This window comes from Triticum urartu, chromosome 3A (assembly GCF_056163025.1).
Source record: "Triticum urartu cultivar PI428250 chromosome 3A, HENAU_Tu73, whole genome shotgun sequence".
NCBI lineage: Eukaryota > Viridiplantae > Streptophyta > Magnoliopsida > Poales > Poaceae > Triticum > Triticum urartu.
In genome coordinates, this window is record NC_141875.1 from 194,238,035 (window position 1) to 194,257,018 (window position 18,984).

Consider the following 18,984-nt stretch of genomic DNA (forward strand, 5'->3'; position numbering starts at 1 on the left):
GGTGGCAATGGCCATGGTTGCCGTTGCCATTCCTTCACCACTTGTATCTTCATGATCATCATCGGAGGTGTACTCATCATGTGCCGCCAAGCCCTTTTGAGGCATCTTTTTGGTAAAGTTGTTCTTGGTTGGAAAGGACTTGGGTGTGTCTTTGCGAATGAGCTTGCCACCATTGTCCTCCCTTTTCTCACAGGGGCAATCCACCACAAAGTGACTCACATTGCCGCAATTGTAGCAAGTTCTCACTCGTTTCTTGCTCTTTGAACCACTTAAGTTGTTCTTGGAGACGTTGGGCCTTGAGCTTCTTTTGTTGCCCCAAAATTGCCTTGAAGCAAGAGCCATGTGCTCGTGGTAAGCATATTTGGTGTCTTCGGGGCAACACTCTTCTTCTTCCTCCTCTTATTCTTCTGAGATCAATGCAAGGCTGGGAGAGGCTTTCTTTGACCGGACACGAGCTAGTACATTGTCAGCGGTCTTGTTCATGATGTTCATGGCAATCAACTCATCCAACACTTCACTTGAAGACAAGTTGTTGAAATCTGGCCTTTGACGAATCACGGAGGACATGGCCTTGTTGAATGGCATGATGGCCTTGAGAACCTTGCACTTGATCCAATTTTCATCCGTTTCCTTGCTCCCATGATCTTGGAGAGCGACCGCAAGAGTTTTCACCCTCCGGTAGAGATTACGAGGGTCCTCATCTTCGTTTATCATGAATTCATTGGCCTCATCAAGAACCACCTCAAAGTTGGACCGTTGAATGCTTGAAATCCCCTTGTACAAAGAGGTGATGTGTTCCCAACAATCCTTTGCACGTGAGAAGGGACGCAAGTGAGATAGATCTTCCGGAGGCACCGCGGCTTGGAGGACGAACAATGCAGAGTGATTGTATTGACTGTCCGCCTCTTCTCTTGGAGTGAGGTTGTTTGGATCATGCGGGTAGAAACCTTGCTCGATAATTCTCCAAATATTTGTTGAGCTATGATTCAAATCAGAGTTGATATGAAAAACGCAATTAGAGAAATCACCCTTCACAAGTTTAGGAGGAGTACCAAGGTTGTTAATATGCGGTGTGGGGACCGGTCCTCCATAGACTAGGGGAGGGGAAACCGAAGCAAAGGTTCCCATCCCATTCTTCTTTTAAGGGTAGGAGGATTGAGTACCTTTAACCGCTTCCTTGCCAGAATTGGCCTCTGACTCCGATGCAGTGGGATTAACCACAAGCAATGGATCGGGAGTAGTTTTCAACCCCTCAAGTAATACTTTAAGCATGGACTTGACCTCAGTCATCATAGACTTCTTAAGTGAAGCCATAGTTTCATTTAAGTAGTCTCGAGTGATCGAGTTCAACTCCACGGCCTTGGGCACTTCCTCCTCTCTGTTAACCATACTCTTCGGGTGGTGAAATCCTAAAAAGAGATGAGGCTCTGAAACCAATTGAAAGGATTGATATGGTTGACTACAGGGGGGATATATAGGCAACTACCAATTTTTTGCTTTTCTTAACAAATTAGGGTTAACAACAAATAGTTTGTCCAAATATGCAGCTAGGTGAACAACCTATATGATGCTAGCAACAACAACAATACCAGAAGTAAGAAAGACAAGCAACACAACTAAAAAAAGCACACACTACTGCAGGATGCTGCTAACGCGACACTACGATCACATGCCCTTCGAGAAGCTGTGTGCGATGCAATAATCGCAAACGGTGGTGTATGAAAACCGTCAAAAAAGGTGAAAATGTTTGCGATGGAGGATGCATCAAACACGGTTCAGATTTTAGTTGCGTGTGCGATGAAGGGCATACGGTTCAGTGCAATTAACTGTTTGCGATGAGGAGGAACAAAAGAAACGGGCAGCCAGATGAAGGCGTGTGCGATACACAGCATACGGTTCACTCGGATGAACTGTTTGTGATTAGGCAACACAAAAGAAACGGGCAGCCAGATGAAGGTGTGTGCAATATACAGCATACGGTTCACTTGGATGAACTGTTTGTGATTAGGCAACACAAAAGAAACGGTCATCCAGATCAAGGTGTGTGTGATATACGTCATGCAGTTCACTCGGATGAACTGTTTGCGTTGACACAAGGGAACAGAAATGGTTCAACTTAACAAGACGTGTGTGTTGTGCGATGGGATTGCATGCGGTTCACTTGGCCGTTCAGTGTGTGACTGTGGCAACCATTCGCTCCCCAGGGGCCTCTTCGTATATGGTGGCAACCGTCCACCGACTCTTTGCCTTTCCCTCTCGATTTGGAACTTCTGTCGCACGCTATCTCTTCCTCCCTCCTCCATTTGCCTTCACCCTTCCTTCTACCATTGTTTGATCATCTTCTCCATGGAGGGAACAAGCTGAAAACGACCCCGTTATTCTTGCCCCAATCTAAATGATGACGCTGTGGAGGAACTCATTGATTGGTGCGATGTCATCACCTCGGCTAGCATGGCAGGTTCGTTCAAGACCATTCTCAACTCAACTAATAACATCATTACAAGGAACCCAAGGGTTCAGGAGCGGTTTGATCTCCCCTATCTTCTTCGCCGTGACCGTGCTAACTGGCGCGGGGATGAGGGAAGCCTCGCCTTGTGTAAGTTGATGTCGCTTGATAATGATACGTATGACGTTAAGATGCCATCGCTTGAGGGCAAGGCTTGGGCAGGTGCCAATGGAGATTGGGTTGTTTATATTGGGTACAACTGCGAGTGGGAACTTGTGAATGTGTACACTCGTCACCAGGTTCCACTTTGAAAAATCTCAGACGACTTCCCAGAGGTTGAGTAAACTGGTATTCTACGTGAGTTCAAATACGATCATGCTAACTTTCGCCTATGGAAGATAGCAATTTGTCGAGTTCCCAACCACTCTTGGGGTTATAGGAATGCTTATGTTGTCACTATCTTCGACAAGCTTGTTGTCGTCCTTCATGGTTCGACTTGATGGATATTGCTCAAAAATTAGTTTCTATACACGGATGAGTACTGTGATGCAATTCAATGAAAGGGTCTTGTGTTTGCTGCCACCACTCGTGGCACTGTTTTTGCATGGAATCCTCATGATTTCGGTACGTTTGTCTTCCACCGTAATTATAATTGTTTCATCCACATGCATGCGGGTTAGCCAGTTTCCCTTTACTAATTAACCTTCTTGTGTTTCCAAGGTCCTGTGAACATTCCACCACCTATACTTGAAAGTTTTATTCACGAGCATGAGGACGAGCAGGACCCATATACTCAGTGGCGCCTGGCAACTTATTCCGATGGATCACCTCTTCTTGTCTGTATACAAGGCACTACTGATGTTACTAAGGAAGCAGGTGTTGTCTCGTATGGTCACACTCTTCGGACCTATTCCCACATCCGTTGCAGGGTATTCGGGATGTATACTAGTGTACTAGCGCCAACACCTTCTCCCTAGTTCAGTATTGAAAGTCTTGGAAGAAACTCGCTCTTCCTTAGACAAAACTATCCAATGATGGTGGAAGGTGATCCAGCTACTATTGACACAATGTTACTACCATTTATGAGAAGCAACTGTATCTATACCTCGGACATTACTATGCTTCCCTACCGTCCCAATATGGGTCCTGACATAGGCCGCTTCAACCTCGATGATCAGTCCTGCATTGGTCTCGAGATTGATAGTAGCTGGCCCTTCCCATAGAATCACTTCTGGTTCAAAGCAAGTGTTTCCAACGCCGAGGAGTGGTTGAGCTGAAGTTCATTTCATCGCTTTGTTATTTATTGTGTGAGAAAAACTTTACTAGAATGTTTTGTTGGAAATGATCTATAATCCAACGTGTATCCTCGTTGTCATTGTGGGTTGATGACTTGTTGTATGTGATCAATGGTACATTTGCATATGCGTCCATGAACTCACGCCTGCTAGTGGTGTCCATATGAACAGTGCTAGTGATTTTAGTTGCAAAAATTAGATAGTGCTAGTGATTTGTAGTTGCATATTTTGACAAATCGCAGTGTTACAAGGTTGACAAATGGCAATGTTACTAGGTAAACAAATGTCAATCTTTCTAGTTTGAGAAATGGCAACATACCCAAAATGACAGATATGCAAATCTTACCCAATTGTTTGTATGTGGTTGCACACGGGTCATGCAAAACAACCGTTTGTGTTGAAGGGATGCAGAAATCCTGCTTGGCACATTTTCCCTTGGCTTCCTAGGGAAGCTGTCGGTTTGCATACAGGTGTAATAACTAAAACGTTTGCGATGAGTTTTTTATATTTAAAAACCGTTGATGTTTTTTAAAGAAAATCATTTGATAAGTCTGTACATTAAGAGAGAAAACGCAAGTTCGTTCAAACCATATCTTTCATTCAGTCACACTACGAATTTATATTCATATGATCGAGAATTCGAGATACAGTATTAAACCCCCAAAAAACTATTTCGGGCGGCGGTGGAGGTGGCATGCCATGCCATCGTTGTCGTTGTCGTCCTCTGGGACGCCGTTGTTGAAGTCTTCATGGCAGCACAAAATGTTCTTCACTTGTAAATCAAACATCATGTCGTCGCGCGATCGACAGGCGGGGCGCGAGAGGACGGCAACTGGAGCCGCTGAGAGGTAGCAGTCGACGGCAGCGTCCCATGCCGCTGAGGGGGGGGCACGGGCACGAGCGCGGCGGGTGCAGCCAAACGTATGGGGACCGGCGCCGCGGTTGGTGGAGGGGTGTGCACGGGCGCGGCGGCTGCAGCCAAATGCACGGGGGCCGGCGCCACGGTGGGTGGAGGGGCGTGCACGGGCACGGGCGCTGGCATGTACACGAGCTCGCGTGGGTCCGCGGAGACCTCGTTGTCGCCCGTGGCTTCCAGCTCTACGATAGTGCTTGGTGACCAGCCCATCAATGTTATGGGTATAGTCGCTGGCGTGGGCACGGGCGCGGAGATGGGAGCTGGGACGGGAGCGGGGGCAGCAACCGACGCGGCCAGCTCGTACTGGGCCATGTCCATGAGGCCCCATTCCTCCTTATTTTCTATCTTCTCCGGCTCAGAGTCGACTTCACCAAACTTGAAGACTAGTGGCAGATGATCATTCTACGCCATGGCGGTGGAGGTCTGCGGGGGGGGGGGTAGGAGGCGAACAGTAAGGCCGCCCGTATTAAACGACGGCTTGGGCGCCATTAATGGAGAGGCAGGCGGGTGGCCATGGAAGTCAAAGGGCTCGCTTCCCAGTGAGCCTGCGTAGCGTACAGCTCGCACGCTTCCCGGTGAGCCTGCGCATTGGAGGACAGCTTGCACGCCTCTCGGTCAGCCTGCGCACCGCACTGCGCTCGCATGCCTCCCGTTCAGTCAAGGTCAAGCAGCTGTCCGCACGGCACCTCCTACAGCCATTAAAACCAACACACGTGGCGTCACATGAATGGTTAACAGAACGCACACGGTTTGAATTATACAAACGTTTGAGATTTCAAAGTGGCAGCTATTTTTTCAAAATGCCTTTGTTGGCTGTCATTATTCGAGTGCGCCTTCTCTCAAAATGGACACAAAAAATACCACATCATGTCGGGTGCCATTCCATGATAGCATGCCAAGTTTCATGAATTTCAGACGAGTTTTGTATTTACTAGAATTTAAAAACCATGCATCTCAATGTTTTGTCGGCAATCAATGGTGCCCTGGTGTTTGAAATTCATTCTCATGTCTTGCACGGAACCTAAGCATGCACCCAAGGACACAGATTTGATTTTTCAACCAATTTATATGCACTGGAGCACGTGTATTTGGTTCAAATTTGAATTATGCACATAAATGCATTGAAAACTCAGCTAATGCATAAAAATGTCCAAAAGAACCCCAAAAAATCACAAAAATTGACAGAACACTCCTGCTGTTCTATGTTGACACGAGAAATTTTTTGGAAGCAATAACAGGCAGTGGATATCGTTTCGTCCCCAAAGGTGGGACGTTCCCTACCGAAACCATGATGCTTGTTGTGAGAAGTATATACCCAAACCTGCCCCAAATGGGACAACAATTTTACCACGACACGTTGATGCCGCTCCATGAAAGCATGCCAAGTTTCACGAATTTCAGACGAGTTTTGGATTTAATAGAACTTTAAAACGAGGCATCTCAATGCTTTGCCGGCAATCAACGGTGCCCTGGTGTTTGAAATCCATTCCCATTTCTTGCATGTGACCTAAGCATGCACCCAAGGACACATATTTGATTTTTCAACCAATTTATATGCACTGGAGCATGTGCATGTAGTTCAAATTTGAATTATGCACATAAATGCATTAAAAACTCAGTTAATGCATAAAAATGTCCAAACGAACCGTGGAAAATCCCAAAAATTGACACAACACTCCTGTTGTTCTATGTTGACACGAGAAATTTTTTGAAAGCAATAAGTGGCAATCGATATCGTTTTGTCCCCAAAGATGGGATGTTCCCTACCGAAACCATCATGCTTGTTGTGAGAAGCTCTGGTTTATGGGAAGCATATACCCGAACCTGCCCCAAATGGGACAAATTTTTTAACACGACATGTTGATGCCGCTCCATGATAGCATGCCAAGTTTTATGAATTTCAGACGAGTTTTGGATTTACTAGAATTCAAAAACCATGCATCTCAACATTTTTCCGGCAATCAAGAGTGCCCTGGTGTTTGAATTTCATTCCCATCTCTTGCATGGGACCTATAAATTCACCCAAGGACACAGATTGGATTTTTCAACCAACCTTAGTGCATTGGAGCATGTGCATGTAGTTCAATTTTTAATTATGCACATAAATGCATTGAAAACTTAGGGCGTGTTCTGGACTCCTCCCAACTCCACCGAATCCACAATTTCAACTTCTGGAGCGAGCTCCTCACTTCATCTGGCGATAGAAAAGCGTTCGGGAGCGAGGCTGGCTTGTCCCAGCGCTGCAGCCCAGCTGGGAGGCCAGAAGCCTGTTGGGCGCTCCTTTTGGGCTGGTTGTAGGCAGCCCATTAGGAAGCAAATTTCCTATTTGTACAAAGTTGTGATGGTTTGGGCTGGCTGGACGCAAAAAGTAACAAACAAGTTGTATGTGGTGACGCCTTGGGCTTGCATGCACAGTTTTTTTCCAGTAGCTATTTGCAGCGATTTTGGCTACACAGGAACATGTACAGAGAGCATTTCTTGGGCACATGGAGCAACAAATGTACAACAAACATGTATTTTTTGAAAGTTCCCAAATTTTCTCAGCTAACATAATTTATAATTTAGTAGAAACTAGTTCTCTCATGTGTCATACAGCAAAAGCTACATTTGCATATAAGTTTGCAATATGGTCACACATCTAAAATCACGAACATGATTACTTCACCAAGTAAGAGCAATGGCGGTAGCTAGTTCATGCCTAAACAAATCCATGTTAGGACCACTTTCTGCCGTTGTTGAAACATCCGATGCATTTGAAGGAATAGCATACTTCTTGTATCTATCAGGAATGGTTGGAACATAATCCAGATCCCTCTCACATCGAAGAAAGTGGAGATCCTCTTTGTCATGGAGGCGGACGTAGTTGTGTAGTGTCATGGTAGCCGCAACAATCATTTTTTGTGTTGCAATCGAGTAGTTTGGCATCTTGAGCAAGATTTTCCATTTCATCTTCCACACACCAAAGGTTCTCTCTATGGTATTGCGCTTGGAAGAGTGGATCCGGTTGAACTTCTCTACGGGAGTAGTTGGGGGCGCACCTCTTTGGAAGTCGGGAACGTGATAGCGTTCTCCTTTGTAGGGTGCTAGATAGCCATCTCTATTAGGATAACCGGCGTCTACAAGGTAGTACTTGCCTACACAAAGTAACAACAAATTAACATGATTGTGAGTTGGAGGATATGTTACATAAGTTACAACAACAAGAAATGCTAACCCTTGGGAGGATGTGGGAATGTGGCCTTGTCATTTTCAATAGCATGGAATAGCACACTTGTGTCATGCATAGAACCCGGTTGTCCAATTGAAGCATATGTGAAATGCATATCAAAGTCGCATACTACCATCACATTCTGAGTTGTTGCACCCGTTCTTCCAATGTACCTTACTTTTGACGGTCCCTCCGGAATAGAAGCCCTAACATGTGTCCCATCTATTGCACCAATGCAGTCTTTGAGGTGAGGATAAGCCCGTTTGTCACGCTTAATCCTATCATGCACAATGTGAAAATTTGGGTCTTGAGGCCTAATGTAGTGAGATGACATCTTGATCACACAATGTAGAACCTCATGGAACTTACGGTGGACTGTATCTGCTCCATGTTTGAAACGGTTTTGGGTCCTCCTATTTGATTCACAACCCCCCAAGGTCCACAAGAACATAGCAAGAGACTCATAAGTGGTAACAAAGCATGTTTCTTTGAGGTCGTACTCCGCCACCAACTTGTCATGAAGATCAAAGAACACATGTGCATTCATTCTCAACATTGTGTACGTCTCTCCGGGTGTGCCAATAGTCTCTTGCAACCATTCAAAACCAGTCAACCTAGATGTCCTAGGCTCGGCCTTCATGACCCAACTTTTACAATACTTACCAACTATGGATGACACACCTGAGCAACGCATGTCCATATCATGTTGATATTGGAAAACCATAATTTTCTTTCTTTCATAATGAGTGTCATCATCACTTTCACTATCCGATGACATCTGCATATAAACAATCACCAACATATGAAACACAAGTTAACACAAATTGGATCAACAACATAGACATAATGCATACATAAATAGAAAACACTACGCTCAACAACATAGACACAAAAGATGGTTCCACAATGCCTACATAAATATATGGAATGGTATCAAGTAGTTCCCATAAGTAGCAAACATTAGGCTCAATAACATAGACATAAAAGATGGTTCAACATAAAAGACACAAATAGTTTTGATAGCAAAGGATAATCAACCATCACACATAGATGGAATCTGAAGTAAATACTTCCCATACTTCAACTCATACTTCCTACGCAACCAACCCTTCCGAGAGGAAAGAGGCATGTAAAGAAACATCTTCCTTTGCGCCCTCTTCACAAACAATTCGCTAGCCATGAAGAACTCATCAGTATCAACTGCTGCACCACAAGCAATGACTTCATCCATGACCGAGGTGACACAATTCGCCTCATCTTGCTTTAGGAAAGACTGAAATGATGAGTGAGAAGCCTCGGCAATGTCACCAATCCTTGTAACTTGCTCACACATCACTTGGGCAGTCTTGGGTTTCTTGTTCTTCTCTGGAATGATGATTCCAAGCCTCACTTTAGATGAAGTAGGTGTTGCCTGAGATGCTTGTTCTTCCGTATCATCCAAATCAAGATCCTCGATCTCATCAACATTGATGGATTCTTTCACTACCGCACTAGAGGGGGGAGGTATGCCAGAAGAGGGATTCCAATGGTCACTACCATCGGTTGTGATATCTCCAAAAATAACCCGCAACTTTTCTTCATTAGCAAGTCCTTTCTTCTTAAACTTGCCACAACCTTTAATATCCTGTAATACAACAAGTGAAACACATTATTAGTAAATAAAAAGATATGGCTAAAATAAGATACATGATACAACAGCCAAAGAACTCACAATTTTAGCCTTCTTCCACCACTCATCATCTTGTGACACGGTGTTGTTCACATAGTCCCATCCGGCTCCGGTCTCCCGAAACTTGAGTTTCTTGAACAAGGTGAAATCAGCTTTAAGCTTGTCCCATTTGTTTTTCAATTGCGTGTGTGTGTAGTCAAGCCCGGTTCTCATCTTAAATTGTCTTGTCACCTCATCAAATGCATTTGGGGTCAAATAATTGCCTGGCCTATTTTCAGTGTCCACTTGGTCGGCGAACAACTCACATACAATCTTAGTGTTCTCAACGCTCCATTCAGCAGTCATGCTTGACACTTCTCTACGAAAATGCATGTCACATTGGACCTCACATGTACAAGGATAATATGAAAACTGAAGTTTTTTGCAAAGCCAAAATCATGTCATAACTGAACTATACTTCAGAAATAAAGTAATATCTTAACAGAGCAGTACATATACTAGTTTACACTGTTAATATCTTAGCAGTACACATATTTAATCCTGACAGAGGCCCATATCTTAGCAGTACATATACCAAAGGTTGAACTCCCTAAATCAAAAGTACCATAAGATCTTGAATTATACTAGACAACAAGACCCATCACAGGGATTTGTGCTTTAATCGCCACCTGAATGAGGCGCACTGCAAATTACCCATAAAAATTCAGTTTACATACACTGCACAAAAATTCAGTCATCCATGTACTAGTTCTCCATGTACAAAAATACAGTCTTCCACTACGACACACTTCACATATCACATTCGTACTCCATGTACTGCTAATATCTTAGTACACATACACTGCTATATCTTAGTACACATACAGTGCACAAAAATTCAGTTTCCATGAACAGTACAGTACAGAGTAAACGAACACCATGTCTTCCATAGGTTCAGTCAATGGGAGCTCACCTTGTGGTTTGGGCGAGGGCTCTCAGCCTTCGGACTGCTGCTCCTGGCTCCGGCGGTTGTCTCGGGCATCAACGGCGTCCGGGCGAGGTCGCCATTTCCATGTGGTCGCTGCTCCAAGCTGGTGGCGGGACGAGCGCCGCTAAGCACGGGATCCTACGGCAACGAGGCCGGGATCTCCGGATCTGTAGGCGGAGGAGGGGATCCGGCCGACGACCGGGGGTAGCGGGCGTGGCGGCGCGACTGGCAGCGGCGGTGAGGGTTCAAGTGGGATAGTGGTGGGCGTGAACGAGGAAGGAGCAGAGGCAAAACTGTTCGAGAGAGAGGGCTGCTGGCTTGTTCTATTAGCGAGACGTGGGGTCAGCGCCAATCGTTTTCCTTGGCGGTGGCAAAGGTTGTAAATAGGCGGAACTCCAGCTTCCACGAATTAGTGAAGCTCGGTTTTCGTCGCTCCACAAAAATGAACTACGGCCCAAGACAGCTTCAGGATTTCAGCTTCGTGGAGCTAATCCGTTCGGCAGCGTTTTCTATCTGGAGTTTGTGAAGCTGGGAGTGGGAGAGGTTCAGAACAGGCCCTTAGTTAATGAATAAAAATGTCCAAATGAATCCCGAAAAATCTCAAAAATTGACACAATACTCCTGTTGTTCTATGTGGACAATAGAAAAAATTTGAAAGCAATAAGAGCCAATGGATATCGTTTCATCCCCGAAGGTGGGACGTTCCCTACCGAAACCATCATGCTTGTTGTAAGAATCTCTGGTTTGTGAGAAGCATATGCCCGAACCTGCCCCAAATGGGACAAATTTTTTAACACGCCATGTTGATGCCGCTCCATGATAGCATGCCAAGTTTCATGAATTTCATACGAGTTTTGGATTTACTAGAATTTAAAAACCAGGCATCTCAACGTTTTGCCGGCAATCAACAATGCCCTGGTGTTTGAATTTCATTCCCATCTCTTGCATGGGACCTAGAAATTCACCCAAGGACACACATGTGATTTTCAACCAACCTTAGTGCATTGGAGCATCTCCTTGTAGTTCAAATTTGAATTATGCACATAAAATGCCTAGAAAACCCAGTTAATGCATAAAAAAGGCCAAACGAACCCCGAAAAATTCCAAGATTGAACACAACACTCCTGTTGTTCTGTGTTGACACTAGAAAATTTTTGAAAGCAATAAGAGGCAATGCATATCATCCTGTCCCCAAAGGTGGTACATTCCCTATCGAAACCATCATGCTTGTTGTGAGAAGCTCTGGTTTGTGAGAAGCTTATATCCGAACCTGCCCCAAATGGGACAAAATTTTCACCATGACATGTTGATGCCGCTCCATGATAGCATGCCAAGTTTCATGAATTTCATACGAGTTTTGGATTTACTAGAATTTAAAAACCAGGCATCTCAATGTTTTGCCGGCAATCAACAATGCCCTGGTGTTTGAATTTCATTCCCATCTCTTGCATGGGACCTAGAAATTCACCCAAGGACACACATGTGATTTTTCTTCAACCAACTTTGGTGCATTGGAGCATGTGCTTGTAGTTCAAATTTGAATTATGCACATAAAATGCCTAGAAAACCCAGTTAATGTATAAAAAAAGGCCAAACGAACCCCGAAAAATTCCAAGATTGAACACAACACTCCTGTTGTTCTATGTTGACACTAGAAAATTTTTGAAAGTAATAAGAGGCAACGGATATCGTCCTATCACCAAAGGTGGTACGTTCCCTATCGAAACCATCATGCTTGTTGTGAGAAGCTTATACCCAAACCTGCTCCAGATGGGACAAAAATTTCACCACAGCATGCTGATGCCGCTCCATGATAGCATGCCAAGTTTCATGAATTTCAGACGAGTTTTGGATTTACTAGAATTTAAAAATCAGGTATCTCAACGTTTTGCCGGCAATCAATAGTGCCATGGTGTTTGAATTTCATTCCCATCTCTTGCATGGGACCTAGAAATTCACCCAAGGACACACATGTGATTTTTCAACCAACTTTGGTGCATTGGAGCATGTGCTTGTAGTTCAAATTTGAATTATGCACATGAAATGCCTAGAAAACCCAGTTAATGTATAAAAAATGCCAAACGAACCCCGAAAAATTCATTCCCATTTCTTCCATGGGACCTAAGCATGCACTGAAGGACATAGATTTGATTTTTCAACCAATATGTATGCACCGGACCATGTGCATGTAGTTTAATTTTGAATTGTGCACCTGAAATGGCTAGAAAACTAGTTTAATGTATGAAATGTCCAAACGAATCCTGAATTGAATGTTCACTGCAGATAAGAGGTCTTGCAATTCAAACACCGTCCATTGCCGATGTGACCCCATTTTGTAATTCAAATCAAGCAGATCCCACACATTTTATTGTCACCAACCGTGTGAGATGTGGTACAAAATATCTTGGAGCACCGTTGGTGTATAGTACGCCTATGGCTTACGCGAGAAGGTGTGTCGGCTACAGTCCACAGCCGGTGTGTCAAGCACACTAGCTTGCTCCCCCAAACTCCCGCCTCTGCATCCCTCGCAATATCAAAAATATCTACTGCCTAGAAGGTTTTAATGTTTGATAGCACACGATTAGTATGTGCGGACCGTGTGCGATGTCTGTTACTCCCGCTCTGCTTCAGTCCCTTGATTCAAATTTTCAGTAGCCCCGACATTTTACTCCCGCCTCTGCATCCCTCGCAATCTCAAAAATATCTGCTCGCCCTTGATCCAAATTTTCAGTAGCCCCGCCTTGTTACTCCCGACTAGTAAAAATTTCAGTTGCCGCAGTATTTCCTCAAACACAACCTCCGCTCACACATACACACACAACCCTCGAAACCATTGGTAGGTCGCCGCCATCGTCGGCGCCTCCATCCTCAACCTATGCATGTGTGCCAGGGAGCTCGAGTAGCCAATGGCCAAAAGGAGGTTTATCGCGGCCTTTTTGCCCGACGCCAGCGAGGTGGCCGCCGAGGTGTCCCCGGCGTCCTCCGCAGGCCCGATCAGCCGTCGCCGGTCCCCTAATCCGCTCACCGCCACACCCCTACGCCAGTTCGAGGACTTCCCCGTCCTCCCCGGACCCGGCAGCCGACGAAGTCCTGCTTCGGGGTCCGGCAGCGGAGAAGGGGGACGTGGGTCGTCGCGATTACATATCAAGAGACCCACACCCGCCGTGACTTGGTAGCTTCCACATGGCCGAGCTCGCGGCCATGGAGTATGACCGCTAGCAGGTCCGCTACCACGGCGTGGCGGCTAGGCTCAATTTCCCCTTCAGCACATGTCTTGTCCACCTCGTTCCGCTGGAGCCAGGGGTGGTGAGCTCGACTATGGCGCGGGAGGACCGCGACGCGTGGGAGCGTCTTGAGGCCGAGGCTGCCGACGAGGCCTACATGCAAGAGCTCCGCCGGCAGCACCCGGAGCTCGTGGAGGCGAAGCGGGTAATCTTTCTTGGCGCGGAGGGCGGAGAGGTTATCGCGCTCTCCTCCGATGACGAGGTCGAAGGCGGCGAGGACGGTGGGGCGGAGGGCGGCGAGGTTATCACGCTCTCCTCTGATGACAAGGTCAAAGGAGGCGGCGACGGCGGTGCGGAGGGCGTCGAGGTGGGCCTCGAGGATGAGGAGATCGATGTCGACGAGTGGAGGAGTGCCTTCCCCAACGACCCCGACGATAGTACTGGCCCGGACCCAGCTCGCGGCACACCGTACATGATGAGGAAGGATTGGCTCGACCTCTACTTCGACCGAAAGTAGTTTAGCTTAGTTTAAATTTATGTTTTATGTTCGGTTATGCAAAACTATCTATGTCTATGTTTGAATGCATGCTACTTTCGGTTGAACCTGCTTTGAACTTGATCAAGTTGAAGTTTACAACCTTAAGTTTAGGGGATCGACTAGAAAAGGCCAAAAATTGTTGGAGTATATATATATATATATATATATATCCACTAAGGGTTTTAGTCCTTTAACTTTTTAAGGATCGCCTAGAGATGTCCTTATGACTTGTTTATTTCAGTTCTACACAATGTGATGCTCTATATGTGCAACTATTTGCTGTGCAGTTCAATTTCATCAATAACAGTTTCAACAATACCACTATGAATTGCGATATTTGGTTGCTATTAAGAATATTGCAGTTAACATGCCTTTTCGTTTTTCAATTGTTGTTTAGCAACATACATTGTACTGAATGACTAAATATGCAATCCTAGGCTACATAGCAACAAGGAAGAGTGTTACCTTAATGTTCTGATGATGTCTAGACATACATGTTATAAAATATTATATAATGGGATGGATGGAGTGTTGTACTACATCATTTTTCAATTGTAGTTTAGCTTCTAATATTAAATTGGTGCTTTTAGGTACATATATCATTGTCAAAGATCCACACTTCGACCCTTTCTGCATATGGGGAAATGAGATATTCATGAACCAGCATCAAGTGAGGAAGCTGATAAAGATTGTTACTAAAATGGGTCAAAAGATGTCAATCAAACTATTTGTTTACACTTTATGCAAGACAATAGTGAACTGCAGGATGGTAAGTAAGAACCCTGTAGCCTTCTTTTTACTGCCCATAATGAGTTGTGTTAGATGACGATATCTGAATCTTTTTTCTTTTGCAGTGGATCCTGAAGCAGTTTACTCAAGATTACCTCTCAAACTACATGATTGGCGGCCGGCCATCACAAGGTGTTGGACTAGAGTCCTGCATGCCTTCTGCATCCAGGAGAGCGCAATAGGGCCATTCCACTTCACCTTGTTCAGCAACTGGAATGTCTGTTGATACGTCTCCAACATATCTATAATTTTTTATTGTTCCATGCTACTATATTATCTGTTTTGGATGTTTACGGGCTTTATTATACACTTTTATATTATTTTTGCGACTAACCAATTAACCGAAAGCCCAGTGCAAATTGCTGTTTTTGTCTATTTCAGTGTTTCGCAGAAAAGGAATATCAAACGAAATCCAAACGGAATGAAACCTTCGCGAGGATCTTTTATGGAACAAACGAGATCCAGGAGACTTGGAGTGGACATCAAGGAAGCAGCGAGGAGGCCACGAGGTAGGGCAGCACACCCAGGGGGCCAAGCGGGCAACCCACCCTCGTGGGCCCCTCGCAGCTCCACCGACCTACTTCTTTCGCCTATATATACTCTTATACCCTAAAAATATCCAGGGGAGCCACGAAACCACTTTTGCACCACCACAACCTTCTGTACCCGTGAGACCCCATCTAGGGACCTTTTTCGGCGATTTGACGAAGGGGGAATTGATCACGGAGGGCTTCTACATCAACACCATAGCCTCTCCGATAATGTGTGAGTAGTTTACCACAGACCTTCGGGTCCATAGTTATTAGCTAGATGGCTTCTTCTCTCTTTTTGGATCTCAATACAAAGTTCTCCTCGATGTTCTTGGAGATCTATTCGATGTAATTCTTTTTGCGGTGTGTTTGCCAAGATCCGATGAATTTTGGGTTTATGATTAAGATTATCTATGAACAATATTTGATTCTTATCTGAATTCTTATATGCATGATTTGGTATCTTTGCAAGTCCCTTCGAATTATCAGTTTGGTTTGACCTAATAGATTGATCTTTCTTGCAATGGGAGAAGTGCTTAGCTTTGGTTCAATCTTGCGGTGTCCTTTCCCGGTGACAGCAGGGGCAGCAAGGCACGTATTGTATTGTTGCCATCGAGGATAAAAAGATGGGGTTTATATCATATTGCTTGAGTTTATCCCTCTACATCATGTCATCTTGCCTAATGCGTTACTCTGTTCTTACGAACTTAATACTCTAGATGCATGCTGGATAACAGTCGATGTGTGGAGTAATAGTTGTAGATGCAGAATCATTTCGGTCTACTTGACACGGACGTGATGCCTATGTTCATGATCATGCCTAGATATCATCATAACTACGCGCTTTTCTATCAATTGCTCGGTAGTAATTTGTTCATCCACCGTAATATATGCTATCTTGAGAGAAGCCACTAGTGAAACCTATGGCCCCCGGGTCTACTTTACATCATATAAGTTTCCGATCTACAATTCTAGTTTACTATTTATTTTGCAATCTTTACTTTTCAATCTATACAAAAATACCAAAAATATTTATCTTATTATCTCTATCAGATCTCACTTTCGTAAGTGACCGTGAAGGGATTGACAACCCCTTTATCACGTTGGTTGCAAGGTTCTTGTTTGTTTGTGCAGGTACTAGGTGACTTGTGTGTAGTATCCTACTGGATTGATACATTGGTTCTCAAAAACTGAGGGAAATACTTACGCTACTTTGCTGCATCACCCTTTTGAAGGAAATATGCCCTAGAGGCAATAATAAAGTTATTGTTTATTTCCTTATATCATGATAAATGTTTATTATTCATGCTAGAATTGTATTACCCAAAAACTTAGTACATGTGTGAATACATAGACAAACAGAGTATCACTAGTTTGCCTCTACTTGACTAGCTCGTTGAATCAATGATGGTTGTGTTTCCTAACCATAGACATGAGTTGTCATTTGATTAACGGGATCACATCATTAGAGAATGATGTGATTGACTTGACCCATCCGTTAGCTTAGCATGATGATCGTTTAGTTTGTTGCTATTGCTTTCTCCATAACTTATACATGTTCCTATGACTATGAGATCATGCAACTCCCGAATACCGGAGGAACACTTTGTGTGCTACCAAATGTCACAATGTAACTGGGTGATTATAAAGGTGCTCTACAAGTGTCTCCAATGCTGTTTGTTGAGTTGTCATAGATCGAGATTAGGATTTGTCACTCCGAGTATCGGAGAGGTATCTCTGGGCCCTCTCGGTAATGCACGTCACTATAATCCTTGCAAGCATTGTGACTAATGAGTTAGTTGTGGGATGATGCATCACGGAACGAGTAAAGAGACTTGCCGGTAACGAGATTGAACTAGGTATTGATATACTAACGATCAAATCTCGGGCAAGTAACATACCGATGACAAAGGGAACAACGTATGTTGTTATGCGGTTTGACCGATAAAGATCTTCGAAGAATATGTAGGAACCAATATGAACATCCAGGTTCCGCATTGGTTATTGACCGGAGATGTGTATCGGTTATGTCTACATAGTTCTTGAACCCGTAGGGTCCGCACGCTTAACGTTCGGTGACGATCGTATTATGAGTTTATGTGTTTTGATGTACCAAAGGTAGTTCGGAGTCCCGGATATGATCACGGACATGACGAGGAGTCTCAAAATGCTCGAGACATAAAGATCGATATATTGGACGACTATATTTGGACATCAGAATGGTTCCGGGTGAGATCGGCCATTTACTAATGTATCGGGAGGTTACCGGAACCCCCCGGGAGGTATATGGGCCTTATTGGGCCATAGTGGGAGAGAGGAGAAGGAAGAAAAGGAGGGGGCGCCCCCCCCAAGCCCAATCCGAATTGGGAAGCCCCCCCCTTTACTTCCTCCTTCCTCCCCCTTCCTTCTCTCCTAATCCAACTAGGAAAGGGGGGAATCCTACTCCCGGTGGGAGTAGGACTCCCCTTGGGGAGCGCCTAGGAGGCCGGCCCCCTCCCCCTCGTCCACTCCTTTATATATGGGGGAGGGGGCACCCCATGGACACACAAGTTGATCATTAATCTCTTAGTTGTCTGCGATGCCCCCCTCCACCATAATCCACCTCGGTCATATCGTAGCGGTGCTTAGGCAAAGCCCTGTTCTGGTAGAATCATCATCACCATCATCACGCCGTCGTGCTGACGAAGCTCTCCCTCGACACTCTACTAGATCATGAGTTCGTGGGACGTCACCAAGCTGAACGTGTGTAGATGGCGGAGGTGTCGTACCTTCGGTGCTAGGATCGGTCGATCGTGAAGACGTACGACTACATCAACCGCGTTGTCATAACGCTTCTGCTTACATGGACAACACTCTTCCCTCTCGTTGTTATGCATCACCATGATCTTGCGTGTGCATAGGAATTTCTTTGAAATTACTACGTTCCCCAACAGTGGTATCAGAGCCAGGTTTATGCATAGATGTTATATGCACGAGTAGAACACAAAGGAGTTGTGGGCGTGGCTGTATACATATTGCTTGCCGTCACTAGTTGATTCTTGATTTGGTGGTATTGTTGGATGAAGCGGCCTAGACCGACATTACGCGTACGCTTGCGCGAGACTGGTTCTACCGACATGCTTCGCACACAGGTGGCTGCTGGGTGTCAGTTTCTCCAACTTTAGTTGAATCGGATTCAATGAACAGGGTTCTTCCTGAAGATCAAAAAACAATCACTATACCGCGTTGTGGTTTTTGATGCGTAGGTAAGATCGGTTCTTGCTCAGCCCGTAGCAGCCACGTAAAACTTGCAACAAGAAAGTAGAGGACGTCTAACTTGTTTTTGCAGGGCATGTTGTGATGTGATATGGTCAAGACATGATGCTAAATTTTATTGTATGAGATGATCATGTTTTGTAACAC

The 18,984-nt window shown here is 44.9% G+C and overlaps 2 protein-coding genes across 3 annotated transcripts; both read right to left on the reverse strand.

Annotated features, from left to right (window-relative positions):
* Window positions 1-7,227: 7,227 nt before the first annotated feature.
* LOC147979166 (uncharacterized) lies at window positions 7,228-8,464 on the reverse strand. Its single transcript, XM_087546771.1, has 2 exons — window positions 8,401-8,464; window positions 7,228-7,791 (listed from the first exon to the last, which is right to left on the reverse strand). The coding sequence occupies exons 1-2, from the start codon at window positions 8,462-8,464 to the stop codon at window positions 7,319-7,321; spliced, it is 537 nt and encodes a 178-aa protein (XP_087402897.1). The 3' UTR covers window positions 7,228-7,318.
* On the reverse strand, window positions 8,457-11,060 carry LOC125548243 (L10-interacting MYB domain-containing protein-like). Of its 2 annotated transcripts, XM_087546770.1 has the most exons (4): window positions 10,487-11,060; window positions 9,577-9,892; window positions 8,945-9,489; window positions 8,457-8,643 (listed from the first exon to the last, which is right to left on the reverse strand). In XM_087546770.1, the coding sequence occupies exons 2-4, from the start codon at window positions 9,877-9,879 to the stop codon at window positions 8,532-8,534; spliced, it is 960 nt and encodes a 319-aa protein (XP_087402896.1). In that variant the 5' UTR covers window positions 9,880-9,892; window positions 10,487-11,060; the 3' UTR covers window positions 8,457-8,531. The 2 variants fall into 2 exon arrangements, with proteins under 2 accessions (XP_087402896.1, XP_087402895.1); XM_087546769.1 differs by lacking the exon at window positions 8,457-8,643 and having other exon boundaries at window positions 8,756-9,489; window positions 9,577-9,887.
* Window positions 11,061-18,984: the final 7,924 nt, after the last annotated feature.

What these genes read in the sequence shown, in the direction of transcription:
- LOC147979166 (XM_087546771.1), bottom strand. Translation starts at nt 8,464, where the DNA reads ATGGTTGCAAGAGACTATTGGCACACCCGGAGAGACGTACACAATGTT. An exon ending in TGTTGAGAATGAATGCACAT is followed by an intron (nt 7,792 to 8,400) that starts GTGTTCTTTGAT and finishes TACTTTGTGTAG; the next exon opens with GCAAGTACTACCTTGTAGAC.
- LOC125548243 (XM_087546770.1), bottom strand. Translation starts at nt 9,879, where the DNA reads ATGACTGCTGAATGGAGCGTTGAGAACACTAAGATTGTATGTGAGTTG. An exon ending in GGTGGAAGAAGGCTAAAATT is followed by an intron (nt 9,490 to 9,576) that starts GTGAGTTCTTTG and finishes GTTGTATTACAG; the next exon opens with GATATTAAAGGTTGTGGCAA. An exon ending in CGTAGGAAGTATGAGTTGAA is followed by an intron (nt 8,644 to 8,944) that starts GTATGGGAAGTA and finishes GTTTATATGCAG; the next exon opens with ATGTCATCGGATAGTGAAAG.